We start from the raw sequence: 23761 nt of genomic DNA, 5'->3' as shown, positions 1-23761 counted from the left end.
ATTACCATGAAGTTGTACTTCATGTTAATTTGCGTGCCCTATTAGCGAATTCGCTATTTTTAAAACTTTCATGCATTGCATTTAAGGAATCTCAATTTGAGATTCCTTAAATGCAAATAATCGCAATTTCGCGAATTCTCAAATTGCGATTTGTGCATTTGGGATGATGCATCCCAAATGCAAAAATACCGGTCGCAAAGGGGCAGATTCTGAGAATCTGCCCCTTTGCGAACGGATTTTTGCTTGATGAATCTATGCCTATATCTCTTCCTAGTTCACTGTTACATTTTCGAGATACTGTAGCATTTTCCAGGTTTTGGCATGATGCATAATGCCTATTACAGCCCCTTGCACTTATCTTCTGTTTGCTGGGTCCTGTCAGTTACATTTTAAAACTTTGAAGTGCAAGCTGCGTCACCAAAGGTCGCCTAGGTAAAAATAACATGCTGGGCAGGCATTGGAGGAAAGGGCCTTATCGCCGATCCTCCCAATGTTTGCATGAACCGCGAGCTCACTGAACTGGCACAGACTCCAGGTTCAAAGTCTTCTGGAGGGTCTGAAATATGTCCTGGTGCGCCATGTGGAACATCTCTCATTTCAGGGCTCTGAGGCGGCTCCTGCTCTCGGAGATACACACCTGTTGCCGAGTGGAAGCCATGAAGGCTGCCGGGAAGCACCTGCCGAGGGTGTATGTGACCAGGCGCATTCCACCGGATGGCATGAAGATTCTTCGGCAGTCAGGAATGTGAGTGATTTGATATGATCTGTTAGGAAATGGTGAAAACTGAGGGCTCGGTTCACGAGTCATTTCTATGAGAAGGTGTGTCTTGCAGCTGTCTTTGATGTGGCTCACACCTTAATATCAGGCTTGAGTCACAAAGTATTTTCTATGGGTAAATGTGTTTTACTCCTGCTTTTGATGTGAGTCACACCGTAATATGCAGTTTTTAAAAAAACTTTTTGGCCAATATCACAGATAGGGCCCACTTCCCTAGTTTACGCAGCGCGCATCTTTAACTTGGCGCCCTGGGCGCAGACTGCGTCAGTTCATCCTATCACAATGAATGCGCTGCCCCCAGTAAAGCTGTGAACCTACGCCTGCCTGGCGGACAGCGCATTAATGTAAGGCAGATTGGCTGTTTGAAGCAGCCAGCACACATTTTAATAAGCAGGGAACCACCAGTGTGCAATTGAATGGGGGTGGGTGGGTAGAGATCCCCTACAGGCAATTGCAGTAAGCCACAGTACCTGCCTGCAATGAGATGGCTGGAGAGCCATTAGGACCATCTTTCCCTCTTTCCCAGGGGTGCCATTTAGGGGAGCGCTCAGTCAGTGCTACCCCTGGCAGCTCCTTTGCTCTTGCCTCTGTGTCTGTAAAAGGGTGGTGCAGAGGTAAAGTGATTCCTCACTTGCATGGGGCCAAAGGATGGAATGCTTCCTTGAGATGGGTCAGGTGCAATCTCTATTACTAAAATGGCTACATAAGCATCTTAACTCCTTAAATATGAAAGTGACCTGGTGGTGCAAAAACCAGGCACACTCACTCATTTTGCCCCTGAGGGACTTTTGAGAATAAGGTTCTGGTATCTTATTCCAGGCTTGGGTGCGAGATGCTCATGAACTACTGGAAGTAAGAAATGTTTACTCTCAGAGCACAATGACTATTTTCTAAGATATTCTTCTTGAGTAAGCATATCGTACTCCTGTTTATGTCACACCTACACGTTTAAAAGTCCGAAGATGTGTTAGGAGTGTGGTACAGGAGGCTGAGTACATTTGTGATTATCCTGTGGTGTGTTTTATTCAGTGTGCATACAAGGGAGTCGGTCAGAGTTAGGTTTTAATGGCAATGTTTGATGTAGGTCTAGTGTTTTGTAGGTTAATATTTCTTTACTATGTGACAGTGGTTGTATTTCTGGACTGCACTAGTGTTTGATAGTTGCACTGTGTCAATCATTTTTAGTATACGTCTAATGGAGGCTGTAATGATTGTCTTCATTAGACTTCCCGTCTTTTTCTAGCGGAGATGCCAGAGGACGTAGTGCTGAGTGATTTTTTTTTCAGCCTATCATTTGGTCATGTTGGTGTGCAGCTGATGTGAAAGGGTGTAGGCGATGATGCTGCACTTTTGTGTTTGAGTGTGTGGCGCAGTGACGTCCTTCTGGGCATGTGGGTGTTGCTTGCGGAAGATAGCAAAGGTGTGAGAGTTTGCAGTATAGTTTAGTAAAGTGAGATAGATATCTGGGCATATTTTGTATGAGTGTAATTGTGATGGCAAGTTTTGTGTCGGAGTCTGGTTAAGGGATTTTTGAGTTGAGGAGATGTATGGTCATACTTTCCGTGTTTGTTTTGTTCAATGTCTTTAATGTGTAAACTTATGGATGACTGGGAATTCCTTTGTCAAAGGAAGCCTGTGGTTTGCAAGCCCTGGATGTTACATGACTGGGCTTCTGTGACTACATATTCTGTGTGTCATAAATGTTAAGTGTTGTGAGGCATCACTCAAAGGATACAGATATGTGGTGATTGAACCTCATGTCCGAGGACATCAGAAGACTTGCGATGTCTTGGATCTCTGTTAGTCACAATATAGTTGGCTTGTTTATTTGATGTGAGGTTTGAGGAACCTCATGTCATGACCTGTTGCAGTGTTTCTGTGACTGCTGTTTGTTGTCTCTCTGTGGGTACTGGAGAGTTTACCAGATTGTTGTTGAGTGAATGTGTACGCTGGACATGTTGAAAATTGAGTGACTGTGAATGATTGTCCTTGTACTTGGAAGAGAGTGGCTGCTGTTTTGTTGTTTGTAAGAAAGTGAGGTTTGTAAAATCCCATGTCCCCATCCCCTGTGTGTCTTAGCTGGTGTATGGAATGCAGAAAGTAAAAGACGTAATAGAATGCTGGTGTGTGTTCTGAAGCCGAAGGAAGGGAACTGCCAGTAACTGTGGGTTCTGGAATCTTTGCAGTAGAATCCGCCACCATCATAGCTTTAAGACGCCATTCACTGCTTTCAGGGATGGGTGGGCTGTCATGATCGCGCCGTGGAGACACGCAAGGTCATATTTCAGACCTGCCTTCTCACTGTACCCACATCCAGTTTAGTGATCTGCTTAAACCAATGACTCAACCTGAATTAACAAGTAGTTTTTTCTTCCGGGGTTCCAGTAACTAGAACTCGTGCCCTAAAGTAACTCACGCCCCGCTGTGCACAGTGTTGTCATTCATGATGTAATTTCAGATGTTGCAGTAATGTTATCAATTATATCATAGGACATGTCATTAGTGACGTAATATGGGCGGTACTTAGCATTGCATGGCCTGTCTACAGGTTAAGCACGTTCGAGTAAAAGTCAGTTGTGCTGTGCGATAGTCAGACTTACTTATTTGTTAAAGTATTGCCTTCTCAAACTCACACAGAAAAAGGTTCAGCAATTCCATTCCACAACCCTGTACAGAAGTACAGAAATGCACACCTGTCTCACAGACATGATGTATTTGGGGGGCACAACGGTGTCCCTCGACCTGGACATTAACAGCACCACTTTTCATTACGCCATTCTTACGACACCATGTATGCGCTGTATTCACTGTACAGGGCTCCATGACGCAATTAATGAAAGATACGCCTGGAATCCTGTTGTATCTGTCAGCGCTAAAGTCACGCATTGCTGCAGTTGTGTCACAAGCATGACACAACTCCAGCAATGCATGGGGCCAGCCTATCCCTGGGGCACTGTGTCACCCATTTGCCTGCCATGAGGCAGGCGTAAGGTACTGACGCAGTGGCATCCTACAATTGTTGCAGTGAAATCTAATGGATTTCACTGCGCCACTCCTATGAGGCTTTGGTGGGTGGGAACGCCCACCCTGCATACATCATACCTGATGCAGGTATAATGTGGCACAAGGCTTCAAAAGGTCACACATATGCCTAGATGCGTCACTTTGCAAATACAGCACAACGTGGTGTAAGAATCACTCTGCAAGTACTTCAAGGAAATGACGCACTGGCAGAGTGAAACTGTCAGAAGGGGCTCATGATTAAGGCCCCCTGCATTTTCCCCTACGCTGGTGCACAATGGCTGCCATGCGCCAGCGCAGGCACCTTTGTGCCATGGTGCAAGGGTGACTGTGTTGCGGATTGATGTTGTGGCTCCATCACTTCTCAAGATGTCTACATGTGCATCTGGACTAGTGGAGGGTGGGAGTGAACCAGTTGGCCTTCTTGGAGTGTTGTTTGCCTGGTCTTTTCTTGAGGAATGCTAGGGTGTCGATGCAGTTGGAGATCCATCGGTGGAGGTTGCTCGCTGTGGTGTTGCGTCTGTAAGCGTTGGCAGAGTGGTGTTGCTGAGGGAGTTCGTCGGTGGCCATGATCCAGCTGAGGGAGGTAGCGATGATGGCGATGGTGTACTGTGGGCATGGTGAAGACGTGATGTATACAATGATGGTCGGTCCAGGAGAGTCCGGTGGTGTGGCTGTAGTAGAAGTTCCCGCTGGCAGAGACGATGTGCTCGAGCATGTGTCTGGCTATGTGGGTTTGTGCGGTGACTAGCTGCTTGAGTACGATGTTGGCAAGGTTCCGCAGTAGGGCGTGGTTTTCTGGGGTTGTCCAGGTGGAACTTGAAGTCTCCCAGTAGGATATAGTCGGTGGATGGGAGAGCCTGGGGTGCAATGAGGCCTACAATGGCACTGGTGAATGATGGTGGTCTGGGGGGGCTTTAGATGAGGGTGCCGCAGAGGATGGTGTTGGGGTTGGTCCGAATCTGGAAGTGGAGGTGTTCCATTGTCACGGTTGGGTCATTAGAGTGCATGGTCAGTCGGAGTGTGCTTTTGTAGACAATGGCAATGCCTCCTCCTGGAGGTTCGGGTGGTCCTTGTGGGTGATTCAGTAGCCGTCAGGGATGGCAATGGTGATGTCCATTCGGTGCATAGGTTGGTTCAGGTTTCCCTGAAGAAGGCGATGTCTGAAGAGGTGGCGTCGAGGAGGTCCCAGATGTCTGTGGCGTTTTTGTGGAGGGACTGCACTTGAGGACGATGGAGTTGAGCCGGTCGGGTGCGCTGTTGGTCAGCTGGGTGGCAAGAGGAGCTGGTGTGCTGATGTGGCAGAAGGTGTGTTTACAGTTTTGACTGGTTCACGGTACAAGGGTATTCTTCGGCAATACTAGATGGCAGGCAGGGTGGCGTCCATGGTCGAGGGTGAGGAGGGTGCTGGCGTCGTAGTGGTGGAGTGTCCGAGAGGTAGGGTCCCTGGTGCTGGGCATGGTACAGGGCCAGACAGACACAGACGGGCCGCACAGCGCCCCCCATTAAGTAGTGCTGCAGGGGGGCTGGACAGCTGTGAGGCGGGAAATGCAGGAAAGGACACTGGAGGGAGCGGGGACATGGGCGATCGCAGTGGCAATGAGGGAGAGGATAGGGAAAAAGGAACTGCAAAAAAGCACAGGAAAAACAAAGCCAAACACAGAAAAGATATAAAAATAAAGAAAAAGGTAGGATAGCAATGGAGCAGAGCAGAAAGATGAACAGGAACAGCAGATGAGAGAGACGGGAGGGCATTCAAGCTGCAGAGCAGTGACGCTCTACCACTGGATCACCAGGGATGAGGCGCAGGCTGGAGCCTGCCGGTGGAGGAGGGGCTTGAACACCTGGCCTCCATGTCAGAGGAACCAGCAGCAGCAGATGGGGACAGCAGCAGCAGCAACCAGACGGCGCAGCACTGTGGAAAGAGGAAGTTCACTAAGGGCTAGTCCCCCATACACCCAAAAGCAAACTAAAAGGGGGCAAGGAAAGGCAGCACCACCCGGTTGCCTCTTCCGATCTGACAGTGGCGACCAGATTCCGTGTTTCCCAGTTCCCTAACAAGTAACAGCGGATCAAGCTGCATACCCAAGGGCCTGGGCCAGAACAGGCCCCGAGCCCCTGGCATCCACTGCCACCAATGGCCGTTCTCAGCGAATTGAGCGAGTTAGTGGAGTTCCCCACCAGTCTTGTGCTGTGCCCTCGGTGATGTAGGTCAGCCGCAGTGCAGGGATTGCTCAGGGCATGGTGTGCATCACCCACAGGAGCTAGGCCTGGGCCCGACTCGCCCCCGGGCCACCTCCGCTACTCGTCCCACCTTCTCCTCACCTGGACATTGACACCAGGGCTCAATGCGCTGCACTCTCTCCAAATCTCTGACTCAGCCAGCTGGAGCCTCAGCCAGGTGGGATTTCACAAACCGGGGTATAGCAGTCGCCGCCAAGTCCGCTGGAGAACCTTCTGATGCAAGTGTGGCAACAGGACCCCCTTAGGTGCAAAGTTGGAGCTCTCCCGCTACACAAGTTTGGTACAGCTCAGGGGCCTCACCCTCCACAGCATCCAGCCAGCACAACATCATACGGCCTGTGATGCAGAGAGGTACGGCACACCATTGATAATCTCCTCCGTGCACCCCGTGGTAGTGGTGGATCGGAGTATGCGATGCAGACCTCCCTACGTTGGTGTGCAGGAGCGCCTCTACCGTTCACAGCTCCAAAGGGTTCAAGGCAGTCTTTTCACACAGGTGAGCAACGTGTCTCCATGTGACCTGCCAGATGTCACCACCAGGTAAGGGTGATTGCCGCGCCTCAATGTCTACCGCCATGGCCCAGCGACACCACAGCACATTAGCATCCCACTCCGGGTCCCAGGCGCAGGCCCAGCGAGGTCTCTGGGCCCCTAGGACTGTCCGTGCTTTCAAGGTTGTGGATGCCATGGTGTTGCAAGTATTGCGCAATGAAAAGTGATGCATCACTGGTTTGGCACAGTGATGCGCTTCTTTTCATAGATGTAGCCCTGAATTTCCTCTTCCAATGGGACTCTGGCTGGTCATCCTGGCTGTTGGGGGGCTCGGGGGAGGGAGTGTTGATCTGTGCCGCACTTAGCCCTGGCTGCTCCATTCTGCATTCCATCGGTTTTATTTCTTATTTTTCATTGGAGGTAAACTTATAGGCTATTTTTGCCTCTAGAGGCAAAAAAGTCACGTTGGGCTGACTAACGTGAGTTTTTTTGCCGCTAATGAGCCTTTCGTCAGTTTTTGCCTACTAACCTCAGAATTTGTATCGCCTTCACGCTAGTGTTACCAGCCATTTTCACCGCAGCTACCTGAAACTATCGCCATGTAGAGACGTATTGTAAATACTTCGCTAAAGGAGCGATCATTTTTGGCGATAGGCTGTGTTAATAAAACTGCCGCTAACTAGCATTAGCGTTAGTTAGCGGCAGTTCTTGTACGTATGCCCCTTTGTCTGTTCTATTTGGTGTTGAACTGCTCCCACCCCCTCTCCAAGTCTTACTCCCGGAATCGTTAGATGCTTGTTAATACTCATACCGGTTCCAAAGATAATCACACCATAGTCTGAGGGAAGACTCTCCCCGCCATCTTGGTCCAGTAGGATGGAAGTGTAATAAACTATGGAAGTGACAGTGAGTTTCTGGACGTGGGACACAGTGCACCAAGGAAGTTGTAATTTTTATGACAATAGAAACTATCAGTGCTGTGGTTGCAGCTCCGTTTGGTATGAGAACTGCTCGCTGATCTCTGCTGTTAGGTGTGGATGGTATAATTGGTCAAAGTCGGTGTTTGACAGCTATGCAGTCAATGGTATAGTGGTCTCTGTGTCCTGTGATTCAACTTGCATTTGACTATGTCAATGAAGTTAATTTTATGGGATGTGGAAAATTGAACATTATTTTTTTTGTTGCAGTTTTATATGGCATACACTTTTCCCGAAGGTATCAGAGCACTTTACATGAGCACCAGTTTCATTAGACACATTCATTTGTAGGCACGGGGAGATTAAGTGATTTACCCCGAATCACAGCATGTTTGAGCCAATGACAGACTCTAACCTGGTTCCCCAGCTTGAAGGTCGGCAGCCCTATCTGTTACGCCACACCCTCACATCCTTTTGACATTTGGTTAAAAATAAGGTTTTATCTGACACATGTCTCCCTGGAGCTTGTATCTCCTGGGCTTGTGTCTCTCAGGAAATACAGTGTGGGTTCTTAATTTTAAAATATACTCGTAAACAGATGCATTACTTCCTTCCTTTCATGACACCACACAATTCAACTCCACACATTTCCAATACACACCACATAATTCCACACCAAACCACATATTTCAAAAACACACCACCATTCCATAACACACCACATACCTCCAATACACACAACACATTTACACATCATACTGCAACTAACAATTACAATACAACCCACATAATTCCACTCCACACCACATGTGTCCACTACACTCTCAACCACAACACATAGGTAAAACACATTGTCATTTACAACACCAAAAGCTGTAACTCTTAGAAATGTGAGACCTATTGCATTGCATATGCTTGTTTTAACATGCACTCCAGCTGAAACATACAGCTCCACCTGAAAGTGCTTTCAAAATATATGGTAAGCTGTCCTGTGGTCATGGATTTAATGACTCGGGAAACTTGCCGTATTGTTTTAAATTTTGCTGGGGGGCTGCTGTTCTCCTTGCAACCCTCCAGAACATTTTTAAAATGCTTGGTGATGCTCAAGTCCCCTTTTTATGACTAAAAAGTCCTCACAGGGCATTATGAGGTGATCCTTGGCAGAGCAGTGAGCCACTCATCTATAATTATTTTTTTCCTGTGTTTTTTTCATGTTTCGGGTGTCACCCACTCTTGTTTATAAAGTTGGAGGCCCGTGGAGGGAGGTCCAAGGTCCCTGCGCCCCTGCCTGCTCCCCAGCCCGCATCCTCAGGGGTGGCTGGCAGGAGCTGGACATTATACTTGTACCATGCTTGCTGAGCGCGAATGCCCCTGTGGCTCCTGCCACCTCCAGTCAACTCCCATTGTGCCCATTAATTTAGATATTGGCCCCATGGAATGGGGTCTATTGGCCTCAAGAGGTTTGGGGAGGGTGCTGCATGCCCTCCGCCACAATTAAAACACTGTGCTGACATCCCTTGCCATGGAACACCCTGTGGCGCTTATATATTAAAAGGGCAGGAGCCTGCATTTATTTTCAACAGTACCACGGATTCACTCTCATGCTACAACAAAAGGACCCTCTCTGCCAGGCTTAGGAAAGAAGAAGATCCAGCAGTTCACCTTCACCATCCATTGTGTCCTCTTCACTCATTATTAAACAGTTTTTGGCCAGTTTATCTCATTTAGCACTCCAAACCGGCTAGTGACTGTTTATGCCTCAAGAACTTCTTTCCTGGCATATAGGATTGATATTCACACAATCCCTCAACACATGCACACAATCCCTCAGCAATGCTGACAACCAGAGAAATGTTGTGGGCGGAGCCATCATCTAACACCAGTCAAACAGTCCAAAGGTAAGAAGGCAACCACCTGGTAAAGGCTTTCAGTCCATGAGGTTCTTCTATTTATAATACAGCAGATTACTTGCTGTAAACTATGTGGGTCACACATTTTATTCAAACCCCTTTGGCATTCGAACCATTAATCACAGTCTGAGTGGTCACACATGCACTTCCTTATAGTTGAAAACCAGAGAGGGATCTACGCTTAGCATACAGTGAAGATATTTTGAAGAAAAAAAAGGCTGTATAACCCACTAACATACAAGCAGGTCCGCAATTCTGGAACAATCATTGGGCACTGAATGACTTAAACCCCCAAATTCACCAACACAAAAAACACTTAACAATTACGTATGAAGGGAAAATGAAATGCAAATTTGACACAAGGCACCATCGGCTTGAAGTGGGAATAGCATGTCCAACCCTTCCAACGTCCAACACTTTCCCTGCTCTTGCTTATGTTAGAGTGGGAATAGAAAATCTAGCCCCTCCAAAGTCCAACACTTTACCTGTTTCACTTACGTTGGAGTGTATAAAGAAAATGTAACCCCTCCAAAGTTCAGCACTTTCCTTGCTGTTGCTTACGTTAGAGTGGGAATAGCAAATCTAACCCCTTCAAAGTACAACACATTTCCTAATTTTGTTTAGAACAGTCAATCTGACTATTGAAGTACAACAATGTTGCTTGTGCTGTTTATTTTTGATTATTGAACATTTTTTAAATATGTTTTCTTTTTTCTTTATTATTTATATTTATTTTTTTAAAAATGTATACATTTTTATATTCATGTTATTACTTAAGTGTAATATAGGTTTTTAATTTATGTTTGTTAATGCTAAGTTTTTAAACCATTGTTAATATTAAAGTAATTTTTGTTAATACTTTAAAGACTGCTTTTATATTTTTTATGTATATGTATGGAAACATAATTTATTTATATTTTTAGTTCACAGTATTCATTAAAACGATGGTATATTAATTTTAATATTTAAATTAAGTTACACATATGTTTTGGTAATACATTTGTTAATTTTTACTTCTGAGTTACTGTTAATATTTTCACTTTAATATGTTTTAAATATTTTTAAAGTATATAAATGTATATTTAATTTACATTACTTACTAAAAATATTTATTTTGAATTATAATATTACTTAGCATTTTAATATTCGAAATAAATAATATATAGTGCTATAAATATGATTTTTTAATAAAGTTGCCTTCTTTTTGTCAATATTCTGTTTCATTATTTTTTTCTCTCAATATTTTGGTAGTTTACAACTTATGTAAACTCAATATTTCTGTAGACAATATTTTTGGCACAATGTTCTGGAATGTCAATATTTTTATTTTCGATATTCTCATACAACCCATATAAGTCTTGTTGGCCCTCTGAAGGGATGGACAGTTTGGGGGTTTACTCCCAATCTGCTCATCTCAGTGGAGCAGAAAGCAAACAGAATAAAACATTTTAGAAAAGAATTGGGTTTGGGGCCTGCTCATACTGGCTTTGGACTACACCTCCTAGCAAATGCCAAGTTCTAAACAGTTTTTCTGACCACTCGAGCCGTTTAGAGATTTTACACTCAGTCTGCTTGCTTCAGTGGGGCAAAAAGCCCACGACACTGCAGGTTACAGGCCAGAAAAAGGAACTGAGTGGGGAGGCTGGTCTGTACTTACATTGGTCTACAGCCCCACCATGCAGCACCGGAGGCCACCAAACAGTCTATCAGTTCTTCCAATATTTCCACCTGAGTGGGTAAAAAAGCCTACTAGACACCATGTGTTGGTTTCGAAAGAAGGAATGGGGTGGGGTAGGGTGCTGTCCCATCCTGGCATGCAACTTCACTCCCATCTTTACCCTCAGACAATCTTTCTGCCCCCCCCCCAGTAGGCACAATGAGAACGATTACCACCTGTCTGAAAGCCCATCTGTACAAACTACACCAAGAGAAATCCCAATTTCCTCTTATGTGCCATGAGGGATGGTCGAAATATTTGGGTCTGGGGTTGGCTGGCACCCAGGGATCCCTACCAATCCTGGGGATTTCTGACAATTAGAGGTCCATGTTAGTCCAGGGTGGTGTGGCTTGCATTGATTCTTGTAACTTTTTTACCCAGAATGTCCAGTAAACATAAAAGCTATGGCTTAAACTACCCATTTTCATCCCACTTTCCATGTGGAATGGCTGTAGTATTTGGGATTGGGGTAAGCCCATCTGTGGGCATTAGTGAAAACTAGACTGGAATTTAGTGCGAAATGGCTTGCTTGGATCCTAGTACATTTGTTATTATCTGCTGAAGTTCTCACATTTTTGGAACAAAATCCAGATTTAAAAAATGTCACGCTTAGATTAGTCTGGCATCATGGATAAATCAAAGGTACAGACTCTTGGGTACATTTAAAATATGCATCGATTTATTTCATACTCATTTTTTGTTTAGTTGATTTTATCTCATGACATAATGCATGGTTCTAACACATTAAAAAAAATGTAAGCCATAGCTTGGTTGATGGTTCTGGTTATCACAGGTTTTTGGACAGCGACAAAAATGATGTATCTGTGCAACTAGAAAAATTGACGGACATACATTACATATTACTTTTAAAGACCAACCTTCAGTGCAAAAATACTGATTTCGTTTTATGCTACTTATCTTTGATAATTTTTATTCAAGCAATTTGTTTCTTTGTGGGCCCTACCCAGATGAATAATTTAACGTTTATTTTCAGGATATTTAAGTAAAGTGATTAGAAATTAAGACTAATGGAGTTGAGTTGCCCAGTGGTAAGGTTCAAGTAGTTTTTTTATGCAAAAAGAACAATTGATGGACACAATGCAGAACAATGTCATACATTCATCCCAGTACAAAGATCTGGGCCTAAATCCATCGTTTTTTGCTCCCCATGCCATTCCAGTTTGAACCCAGTACTTGCTAACAGCATTGTGCCTATTTATGACCCCCACCCCCCTCTTAAATGTTTTCTTATGAAAGAAAAGGCAGGAGTATATTTCTTTAGATCCTGGCAAATAGATGGCTACTGGGCTGTAACCCTGATGGATACTGTTGCTTACCATTGGGGTCCCAGGTCTTCAAGTTATTAGTTCGATTTGGAGGACGGAGTAAATCCTTTTGTAAACTTGTCTTTCCAAAGGTGCTAATAGTGAGCAGTCAACTCTTACTCCAAAAAGAGTTAAAGGGCTTGGATCTCAAATACAGTATGACATAACATGTGTTTGTAAAGTGCACGTTCACCTGTGGGTCTTAGGGCTTAATGACAGATGTTTATTTTTACCCAACTCAATGGTACTCAGTTTATCGACCTCAGATGGATGAAAGGCTGAGTGGACCTGCCACGTTTTGAACCTGTGACCATGAGGTTGAAAACAGGCCCCTGCAGTGGACGACTGAGTCCACTGAGCGGCCAGACCTGGCTAGACATGGTAATCAGACTATATCTTCTCAAGTGACACATTTTACAAAAGGTTGTGGAATTAAACCCCCCAAATGTGCTCTGTGACTCATAATCATCCCCTGCTCCCGTGTGCAGTAGACCCCCTATTGGCAGCACAGCAACTAGTGGAAGGGCACCCTTATCTGACAGAAGCTGATGCCATTCGACTCTGGAGGCTTAGCAGAACGTCGCCATGTTAGCTTGGCATGTTTTGAAAGTCCCGTTTGTGCCTCTTGCCCAGCAAGTTTGTGGTAACACTATATAAATTCTCTAATTACAAAACCCATTTGATCTATATTTAAACTCGTCTGATCTACATAAAATACTTTCCGAATTTATCTAGATCAAATCTGTGAAGGAATAAATTGATCACAAACATTCCAGCGCCACCCGTGCAGGCATAACACACCTGTTCACGACTCTACTTTTTTTTCAGAACGTGCTTTTTTCCTAAAATTTAAATGAATGCTTTCAGCGCTCCCGTGCCAGCACCTGCCCGAAATCTTCTCGCCCGGGCAAAATGGCGGCATAAATAAAGCATGATATTCTGGCATTTTTTTGTCGCCTGAATCATTACAAAAAACCCGAATTACTCGCTGCATTATTCATTTGCGGTGAAAGCAATCATGCAGCGAGGGCGAGGAAACATTGGAACACTGTTTTCAGCACGCGCCTCAGAGAAAATAGAAACAATTACCGGGCTGGTGGGAGAGGATAAATATTTAACTCGCTCTAACCTTAACCTTTGGCCGTTTAGACTAAAGCTTAAAATTTCGCCGGAATGATACAAACATGTAAAAGAATAAGATGCAGGTTTTCTGGGCTGGTGGGGGAAAGAGGTGGTATCCGGCTGAGGAGAATTTGAGCTCTGTGTTTCCCCCCGTGCGTAATTTATGAAAGATTTCTTTTTCCGCCAAACAATTACAGAATCCCAGTTTTGCCTTGAGTAGGATTAAACAAACTGGTATCACTCCTCCCCAGAGTAGAGCGGATATTACCCCTCCCGCTCTCCGCTGCTTCTCCCTCACCACGAGGAAACGCACAAAAAAAGTCATAATCTTTCCTTAATAGTCTCCCAGCCCAAAAGCATACTTTTTCACTCCAGTGAGCACAGACGATTCTCCAGTTAATGCTCGCGCAGTTTAAAACAATGGGACCAGCTTCTCGCCCCCTTCCTTGCAGAGTCTAACGGAGGCAACGCTGCCGTAGGGCGTAGTTATCCATAGTGCGGCAGGTGCAGTGGCACCGGAGCCGGGTTTATTAGGAGTCCACCACTGCACCCTAATAATGGCTGAACTATACTATTCAACTAGATGGAGGATGCTCATTTTACTCGCTTGTTCCAGTGCCCTGGGCACCCTTTAACTCCAACCTTTATCAGAAATCAAAAGAAAGTGGCCATAGCGGGCACCGGTGGGCCGCCAGGGTCGGGCCCCTCGGGGGCGTTTTTGTTTATCGGCCCCTGTAACAAAATCGGCCGAAACCGGCCCTGGCAAACACCTCGGCCGCACCCACGATCCCCGGGGGGTGGGGGGGGGGGGGGGGGGGGGGGTGAGGGAGCACTTGCCAGGGCCGGTTTGGGTTCCCAGTCCGTGCCTGAACAGAAGCATACACACACTGGGGCTCATTATGATGTTGGGGGGGAATCAACCAACTTGCGGTCAGCGGTTTTGACCGCCGGATTACGATGCGACCGAACACTGGTCGGACAGATTCCTATTGTTTCCTATGGGAGCTCGTGTTACGCCCAAGAACCGGCTGTAACACAGGCTCCTATGGGGAAATGGGGTGTGTGTGTAAAACCCTGCACCCTGTCACAGGCACCCCACGGGGCTTGCCACACAGTGCAGGGTTTCACAGGGGGGAACCTTAGGTACCCCCTCGGCCACCAATCGCAGACCTCGGGGGACAGCAGGCCCTGCTAGAGGCTCCCAAAGTCACCCTCTGACAGCTTTTTCATGTCGAACAAGCCGACACGGAAAGGCTGTTGCAAAGCGACATCTTTATCCCAATGGCAGAAACATCATCCATTGGGGGTTACGGTGCGCTTCCGACCGACAGGAATACTCCGTAAGTCGGTCGGAACCGAGTCGGAATGACCGTCCGGTTTACATTCGTATTAGGGCGGTCGGACTGTGAATCTACCAAGTCAAACGGAAGGGCTTTGACGCGGTTGCGAAGATTGCGACTGTCGGGCGAGGTTTTCCGCCCAAAATCGTAATGAGCCACAATGTATTTTACTTAATAAAACCAGGTACACGTTGATCTTGGAGATGGGAGTGGTTAAGTTGAAAGGCACAATAAACAGGATGGGCAAAAAACAAAAGCAGAAAAAGAGAAGGGCCAATAACGTACCAATGTTGCGAGTGGTGTCATTATGCGAATACAAGCAGGCACACGCGGGAGAGAGCATTACAGTGGAGTGGGTGAGAAGCACATGAAGGAGAGAACAACACGGAGCGCAGGGATGGGATGGGCGAGTAGCACATGAGCGAGAGATAGCAGAATACGGGGAAGAAACCAGCACAGGGACAGGGGGAACAGCACAACATGTAGAGTAACACGGAGCGCGGCTGTATGGCGGAGTTTGTAGGGTAGAACCACACAAGCGAGGATAAGAAGCACACGAGCAAGAGAGCAACATGAAGGGTTTGTATTTGGCGGGGAAAAAGTACATGATGGAGAACACTTGAAAACACATGAACTCTGATAGAGTACTTAACCAAAGAGAAAAAAGTACTTACCTAAAAGTGAGCTGCGGAAGGATATGTCAGCTAATGAAATTATATTAAATGCTATGCTCCAGGGGAGTGACAAACACAAGAAGAGGAAGGTAAGTGTGAGAAATTGGGTCTTTGATTGAAGGGGTGAAAACCCTTCTGAAGCAACAACTGCAATCCTTGTCAGAGTGTACCACAAAAGTCTTTAAATCAACCTGTGCCTAATCCTCTGGTAGCTTGGCACTAAAGCATTCAGACTTAGCTAGGAGGCGTAGTGTTATGCAGCACACAAACAGTAATAAAGTGGAAACACAACACCAGAAAATCCCACACTAACTTAGAAAAATAGAGTAAAGGTTAATAGATAAAATGAGACCAAAACAACAAAAATTGAATCAGTGCAATCGGAGATATACAATTTTAAAGGTTTAAGTCAAGTTCAAGTTTCAAAGCTTTATTCGACAGCATTGTCATAAAAGCATTTTCACCCTACTCTATACATAATAAATACTATTCTAGTTTATAACAATTAAAATACACATTAAACATAGAGTGCTGTCGAAAACATGTTTAAAATGTACAACCACTTAAAAAATAGAAACCTGATACAATAAATGAGTAAAAAATCATCTAAAAACGTTCTGCTAATTTTAAACACAATTCATTTAGATAAAGTGCGGGTGAGTATAATCCATGCCCAGCCCAAATATTTGGCTAATGCAATGGCGAGACAAGGGGATCAATTTGTTCTTAGAATTCTAAGCGCTTCTTGATGTATTCTAGTCCCTAAATTTCTACATACAGGTTTTAACCATCTTTGCCTTGGAGCCGCATAGAGGGGGCAGGCGAACAGAAAATGTGGAATGTCCTCAACAAGATCCTTACAGTGAGCACAGATGTTAACGTTACCAGGGGACCATTTTAATGTAAATGCATTAAGCGGTAGGCAACCCACCCTGAACTGAAAGTACAGCTTTCTGTCCAACGGTTTTGTGATCAGTTCCCAATAATGTTCACAGGTTGGGACTAGTTTGTGTTCCAAATACTGGGATGTTAACACCGAAGGCTGATTAGATGACAGAACCGAGCTGAATATCATGTCCCAGTACATTTTCTTTAACAAATCCTTGGAGGGAAAAGCTGCAGGGTCAGTAATAGTCCATAAGTGGTCAAGATGCAGCTTGTTTAACAGATTCCTGATTTCTTTTAGCCACGTGATTTTATGGAACCGGTCAGAGTTGACAATATCCATGAGTGCAGCAGCGTAGTGGCCCAGTTCAGGCGTAGTCTTTATGCGCCTCCAAAATAGTAGTGGGCGCAGCCGAACCTGGTCCTCGATTTTTTTCCTCCCTAAATCATAGAGGAGAGGAATAGATGGGGTACTCTGCGGGACGCCAATCAGCCGGCGTAAAAATGTATTCTCTGCAACTGGCAACCCATTGATGTAAGCAAACCCCCATAATTCTGCTCCATAAAGACATGCACCAAGAACTTTCATGCTATAAATCTCCAAAACAGGTTGAATAGGTTTTGTCAATGAAGATTTATGCTTCTGAGCTATGGCCCCCGACAGCTGATGGAACTTTAATACCGTGGAATCAATGTGCGATTTCCACTGCATATTCCCCTGCAGATTAATACCCAGGTATGTAAAGGCATCCACCTCTTCTAGAACAGCCCCATTATAATACATTGCCCCCTTAAACGACTTAGCAGGGTTCATATTCATGAACTTGGTTTTTGCAGTATTTAATTCCAAGCCCCTAGTCCTGCAGAAGTCCCCAAAGGCATTAATTGACTTTTGTAGCCCACTAGGCGTTCGCGATATCAGCAAGGTATCATCCGCGAACATGAGTACCGGGACCCGCACCCCATCTAGGATAGGGGCATCAGTTGGTGATTTCCTGAGATGGTCCACTACTCCATTGATATAAAGAGAGAATAAGGTGGGGGCCAGGACACATCCATGTCTCACCCCACGCTCTACAGGGAAAGAATCAGTGACTTCGCCCTGTGTCCCCCATCTAATCTTGGCGTAGTTACCCTCATGCATACGCACTAGTAATGACAATAGTTCAGGGCTAATTCCAAGTTCGCCTAGTACATTCCATAGTTTTTGCCGCGGAACTAGGTCAAATGCCTGCTTTAAGTCTACAAAAACAGCAAACAATGGACCATCTGCTAGGGTAACATTTTTCCAATACAGGGTTAGGAAGTGGAAAACCTGATCAATGGAGCTGGTTAGGGGGCGAAATCCAGCTTGGTATGGCGAGAGAACTCCATTTTCATCTATCCAGTCTTGTATTTTATTTTGAACCATTCTACCCATAAATTTTTGCGCTGAATCGATAAGGCTGATGGGTCTGTAATTAGATGGTAAGGCCTTATCTCCTTTTTTAAAAATTGGAATGATCTCTGCGCCTTTCCATGAGGCAGGTATTGCTGCTCCTTGTGCTATGATTCAGAAAAGGGGGTGGTGATGAACAGAGTGTCTGAATTAAGCAGACCACTCTTACCCAGTCCAAAGATCAGGGCTTGATCCATCACCGTTATTTAGCTCACTGCCCCATCCCAGCTCAGAACCTGGCTATATGCAAATTAGTCTGTCCCTGGCCCAGTGCATCATGGGAACAGGGCAGACCAAACTACCAAGCCAATTCTTCACCAGAAAGGAGACAAGCTACCGGGGACCGGTTTCTGGCATTTCAGCCTCGTCGGCCCGGCTTGCTTGAATCCTGATGGAGCAGTGAGCAAGGGACTTATGTCTGAGTATACCCTGCCACACCTATAGTGGCCAAAAACGATTCAGAAAAGGGGGTGGTGATGAACAGAGTGTCTGAATTAAGCAGACCACTCTTACCCAGTCCAAAGATCAGGGCTTGATCCATCACCGTTATTTAGCTCACTGCCCCATCCCAGCTCAGAACCTGGCTATATGCAAATTAGTCTGTCCCTGGCCCAGTGCATCATGGGAACAGGGCAGACCAAACTACCAAGCCAATTCTTCACCAGAAAGGAGACAAGCTACCGGGGACCGGTTTCTGGCATTTCAGCCTCGTCGGCCCGGCTTGCTTGAATCCTGATGGAGCAGTGAGCAAGGGACTCATGTCTGAGTATACCCTGCCACACCTATAGTGGCCAAAAACGATTCAGAAAAGGGGGTGGTGATGAACAGAGTGTCTGAATTAAGCAGACCACTCTTACCCAGTCCAAAGATCAGGGCTTGATCCATCACCGTTATTTAGCTCACTGCCCCATCCCAGCTCAGAACCTGGCTATATGCAAATTAGTCTGTCCCTGGCTCAGTGCATCATGGGAACAGGGCAGACCAAACTACCAAGCCAATTCTTGACCAGAAAGGAGACAAGCTACCGGGGACCGGTTTCTGGCATTTCAGCCTCGTCGGCCCGGCTTGCTTGAATCCTGATGGAGCAGTGAGCAAGGGACTCATGTCTGAGTATACCCTGCCACACCTATAGTGGCCAAAAACGATTCAGAAAAGGGGGTAGTGATGAACAGAGTGTCTGAATTAAGCAGACCACTCTTACCCAGTCCAAAGATCAGGGCTTGATCCATCACCGTTATTTAGCTCACTGCCCCATCCCAGCTCAGAACCTGGCTATATGCAAATTAGTCTGTCCCTGGCCCAGTGCATCATGGGAACAGGGCAGACCAAACTACCAAGCCAATTCTTGACCAGAAAGGAGACAAGCTACCGGGGACCGGTTTCTGGCATTTCAGCCTCGTCGGCCCGGCTTGCTTGAATCCTGATGGAGCAGTGAGCAAGGGACTCATGTCTGAGTATACCCTGCCACACCTATAGTGGCCAAAAACGATTCAGAAAAGGGGGTAGTGATGAACAGAGTGTCTGAATTAAGCAGACCACTCTTACCCAGTCCAAAGATCAGGGCTTGATCCATCACCGTTATTTAGCTCACTGCCCCATCCCAGCTCAGAACCTGGCTATATGCAAATTAGTCTGTCCCTGGCCCCTATATGCAAATTAGTCTGTCCCTGGCCCAGTGCATCATGGGAACAGGGCAGACCAAACTACCAAGCCAATTCTTCACCAGAAAGGAGACAAGCTACCGGGGACCGGTTTCTGGCATTTCAGCCTCGTCGGCCCGGCTTGCTTGAATCCTGATGGAGCAGTGAGCAAGGGACTCATGTCTGAGTATACCCTGCCACACCTATAGTGGCCAAAAACGATTCAGAAAAGGGGGTGGTGATGAACAGAGTGTCTGAATTAAGCAGACCACTCTTACCCAGTCCAAAGATCAGGGCTTGATCCATCACCGTTATTTAGCTCACTGCCCCATCCCAGCTCAGAACCTGGCTATATGCAAATTAGTCTGTCCCTGGCCCAGTGCATCATGGGAACAGGGCAGACCAAACTACCAAGCCAATTCTTGACCAGAAAGGAGACAAGCTACCGGGGACCGGTTTCTGGCATTTCAGCCTCGTCGGCCCGGCTTGCTTGAATCCTGATGGAGCAGTGAGCAAGGGACTCATGTCTGAGTATACCCTGCCACACCTATAGTGGCCAAAAACGATTCAGAAAAGGGGGTGGTGATGAACAGAGTGTCTGAATTAAGCAGACCACTCTTACCCAGTCCAAAGATCAGGGCTTGATCCATCACCGTTATTTAGCTCACTGCCCCATCCCAGCTCAGAACCTGGCTATATGCAAATTAGTCTGTCCCTGGCCCAGTGCATCATGGGAACAGGGCAGACCAAACTACCAAGCCAATTCTTCACCAGAAAGGAGACAAGCTACCGGGGACCGGTTTCTGGCATTTCAGCCTCGTCGGCCCGGCTTGCTTGAATCCTGTTGGAGCAGTGAGCAAGGGACTCATGTCTGAGTATACCCTGCCACACCTATAGTGGCCAAAAACGATTCAGAAAAGGGGGTGGTGATGAACAGAGTGTCTGAATTAAGCAGACCACTCTTACCCAGTCCAAAGATCAGGGCTTGATCCATCCTTGTTATTTAGCTCACTGCCCCATCCCAGCTCAGAACCTGGCTATATGCAAATTAGTCTGTCCCTGGCCCAGTGCATCATGGGAACAGGGCAGACCAAACTACCAAGCCAATTCTTCACCAGAAAGGAGACAAGCTACCGGGGACCGGTTTCTGGCATTTCAGCCTCGTCGGCCCGGCTTGCTTGAATCCTGATGGAGCAGTGAGCAAGGGACTCATGTCTGAGTATACCCTGCCACACCTATAGTGGCCAAAAACGATTCAGAAAAGGGGGTGGTGATGAACAGAGTGTCTGAATTAAGCAGACCACTCTTACCCAGTCCAAAGATCAGGGCTTGATCCATCACCGTTATTTAGCTCACTGCCCCATCCCAGCTCAGAACCTGGCTATATGCAAATTAGTCTGTCCCTGGCCCAGTGCATCATGGGAACAGGGCAGACCAAACTACCAAGCCAATTCTTCACCAGAAAGGAGACGAGCTACCGGGGACCGGTTTTTGGCATTTCAGCCTCGTCGGCCCGGTTTGCTTGAATCCTGATGGAGCAGTGAGCAAGGGACTCATGTCTGAGTATACCCTGCCACACCTATAGTGGCCAAAAACGATTCAGAAAAGGGGGTGGTGATGAACAGAGTGTCTGAATTAAGCAGACCACTCTTACCCAGTCCAAAGATCAGGGCTTGATCCATCACCGTTATTTAGCTCACTGCCCCATCCCAGCTCAGAACCTGGCTATATGCAAATTAGTCTGTCCCTGGCCCAGTGCATCATGGGAACAGGGCAGACCAAACTACCAAGCCAATTCTTCACCAGAAAGGAGACAAGCTACCGGGGACCGGTTTCTGGCATTTCAGCCTCGTCGGCCCGGCTTGCTTGAATCCTGATGGAGCAGTGAGCAAGGGACTCATGTCTGAGTATACCCTGCCACACCTATAGTGGCCAAAAACGATTCAGAAAAGGGGGTGGTGATGAACAGAGTGTCTGAATTAAGCAGACCACTCTTACCCAGTCCAAAGATCAGGGCTTGATCCATCACCGTTATTTAGCTCACTGCCCCATCCCAGCTCAGAACCTGGCTATATGCAAATTAGTCTGTCCCTGGCCCAGTGCATCATGGGAACAGGGCAGACCAAACTACCAAGCCAATTCTTCACCAGAAAGGAGACGAGCTACCGGGGACCGGTTTCTGGCATTTCAGCCCCGTCGGCCCGGCTTGCTTGAATCCTGATGGAGCAGTGAGCAAGGGACTCATGTCTGAGTATACCCTGCCACACCTATAGTGGCCAAAAACGATTCAGAAAAGGGGGTGGTGATGAACAGAGTGTCTGAATTAAGCAGACCACTCTTACCCAGTCCAAAGATCAGGGCTTGATCCATCACCGTTATTTAGCTCACTGCCCCATCCCAGCTCAGAACTTGGCTATATGCAAATTAGTCTGTCCCTGGCCCAGTGCATCATGGTAAGGCCTTATCTCCTTTTTTAAAAATTGGAATGATCTCTGCGCCTTTCCATGAGGCAGGTATTGCTGCTCCTTGTGCTATAGAATTTGCAAGCCAGGCAAAGTACAGGCACCAATTATCCCGGTCCGATAAAAATACATCGGCCGGTATGCCATCAATGCCCGGTGCCCTCTCTCTTGTCACCCCGTCCAGTGCTACACTTACATCGTTTTTTGTAAATACTTCCTCTTTGTAGAATACTATGGGCGGGGTAGGTTGGCACTCAAGGGGCATTGCACAGGAGTATTGCGGCTTAAAGAAGTCAACCCAACATTCTTTTGCCACATGGTTTTTGGGACATTCAACTATTCCACCCCTATCCCATTTTATAATTGCCCAAAATTCTTTTTGTTGTTTAGCTGCACATGCATTTTTTAATTCCTGCCACTGGCTTTCGTCCCACAATCGTTTTGCCCTGATCTGGGTTTTTCTGTACTCGTCCCTAGCCTTCAGGACTTCTCCTCTATTTTTACTTTTCAATACCACACTTAGATTCTGTCTCGCCCTTCTGCAGGCTTGATCATACCATCCTGCCATTTTCAAAGGATACACGCCCTTTTTCTGCTTGACTTCCTTTGAAAAGAACCCCTGTAACTTTAGAAAGAATTTGGGATGTGCCTCTTCAATTAATTTATAAAAATCAATATCATAGTATTGGTCCTGCAAACTACTCACTTCATTTGCCACCACCACTTTTAGATCTTGCAGTTTTTCAGGCCTATCTAACAATGCAGCCCACTTTATATGACGTAGATTGTTAGTGGAGATTAAATCCAGGGGCAGGAGACCCATATCCAAGCCTGGCACAGTTACCCCATGATTTAATTGGAAGAGCAAACACAGCGGGTTATGGTCACTCTATTAATTTAAATTAAATTAAATTAATTAATTAATTAAATTAAATTAAATATGGTCACTCTCCACTCTGGGGGTGACCCTCATGTCCTTGACCCTGTGCCAGACTCTGACATCTACAAGGATATAATCAATCCTACTACTTGCCCTGAGGTTGTCAAAAGTGGGAGCACCATGTAGATCTGAAAGGGCGCGTCCATTTACAGCCCTCAACCCCCTGGCTAAGCACATGCTCTTCAATTGAACGGCTGCCTCAGACCATTTCTTTATCGGGGATAAGTCTAGCTGCGGTATTCCCCATTTGGCATCCTCTTCTTGGGAAAGTTCACTATCTTCAGGACCCAAGGGTTCAAATGTGGTATTCACATCACCCCCCACCATGATTGTAATGTGCTGTGGCAGGACTTCCATGTTGTTATCTAGTGCTGTTACCACATCTGAGCCTTTACCCCAGGAACTCCTCTGGCATAAATGTTAAAAAGGGCCATCTCGGAACCATCCCCCCAAGTAATCACAACTGATAGTATGTCGCAGTTATTCACAGGCCTTACTCTTGTGGTGCATTGTAGAGATTGCCGTACCCTTATAATTAACCCCCCTGATGGACGCCCCTTGGGGTTCTTTTTTGCAGGAATAAAAAAGTTTAGAAACCCTTGCCGATGGACAGGGAGCACTGCCCAGGTTTACTGTAACATGATTATATCATGGAGCTGAATAAACTCCCCCCATTCTGGGGACTCCAGTTTTCTCATAATTCCCGCCAAGTTCCATGATAGGAGTTTAGCTAAGCCAACCGTCTCTTCTGGTGATGACAAATTTTGACTACAAAGAGGATATTGGAGATTAAGTGGAGGGCTACACGCCCTACGGTCATTGGCACAGCTGGCAGCAGAGGCTAAGTACCTAACTG

At 46.2% G+C, this 23761-nt stretch overlaps 1 protein-coding gene across 1 annotated transcript in view; it reads left to right on the top strand.

Moving 5' to 3' along the window:
• Window positions 1–500: 500 nt before the first annotated feature.
• The window catches only part of LOC144818783 (glyoxylate reductase/hydroxypyruvate reductase-like), a 228384-nt gene continuing 205123 nt past the window's right edge, over window positions 501–23761 (top strand). The window contains exon 1 of the mRNA XM_078676526.1: window positions 501–745. Coding sequence (XP_078532652.1) covers window positions 564–745 — 182 coding nt within the window. The 5' untranslated portion in view covers window positions 501–563. The remainder of the gene's footprint in view (window positions 746–23761) is intronic.

The sequence above is a fragment of the Lissotriton helveticus genome, chromosome 2_1 (assembly GCF_964261635.1).
Source record: "Lissotriton helveticus chromosome 2_1, aLisHel1.1, whole genome shotgun sequence".
Lineage (NCBI taxonomy): Eukaryota > Metazoa > Chordata > Amphibia > Caudata > Salamandridae > Lissotriton > Lissotriton helveticus.
Note: the sequence above shows the minus strand (reverse complement) of the source record. Positions and strands in the feature narration are given on the sequence as shown.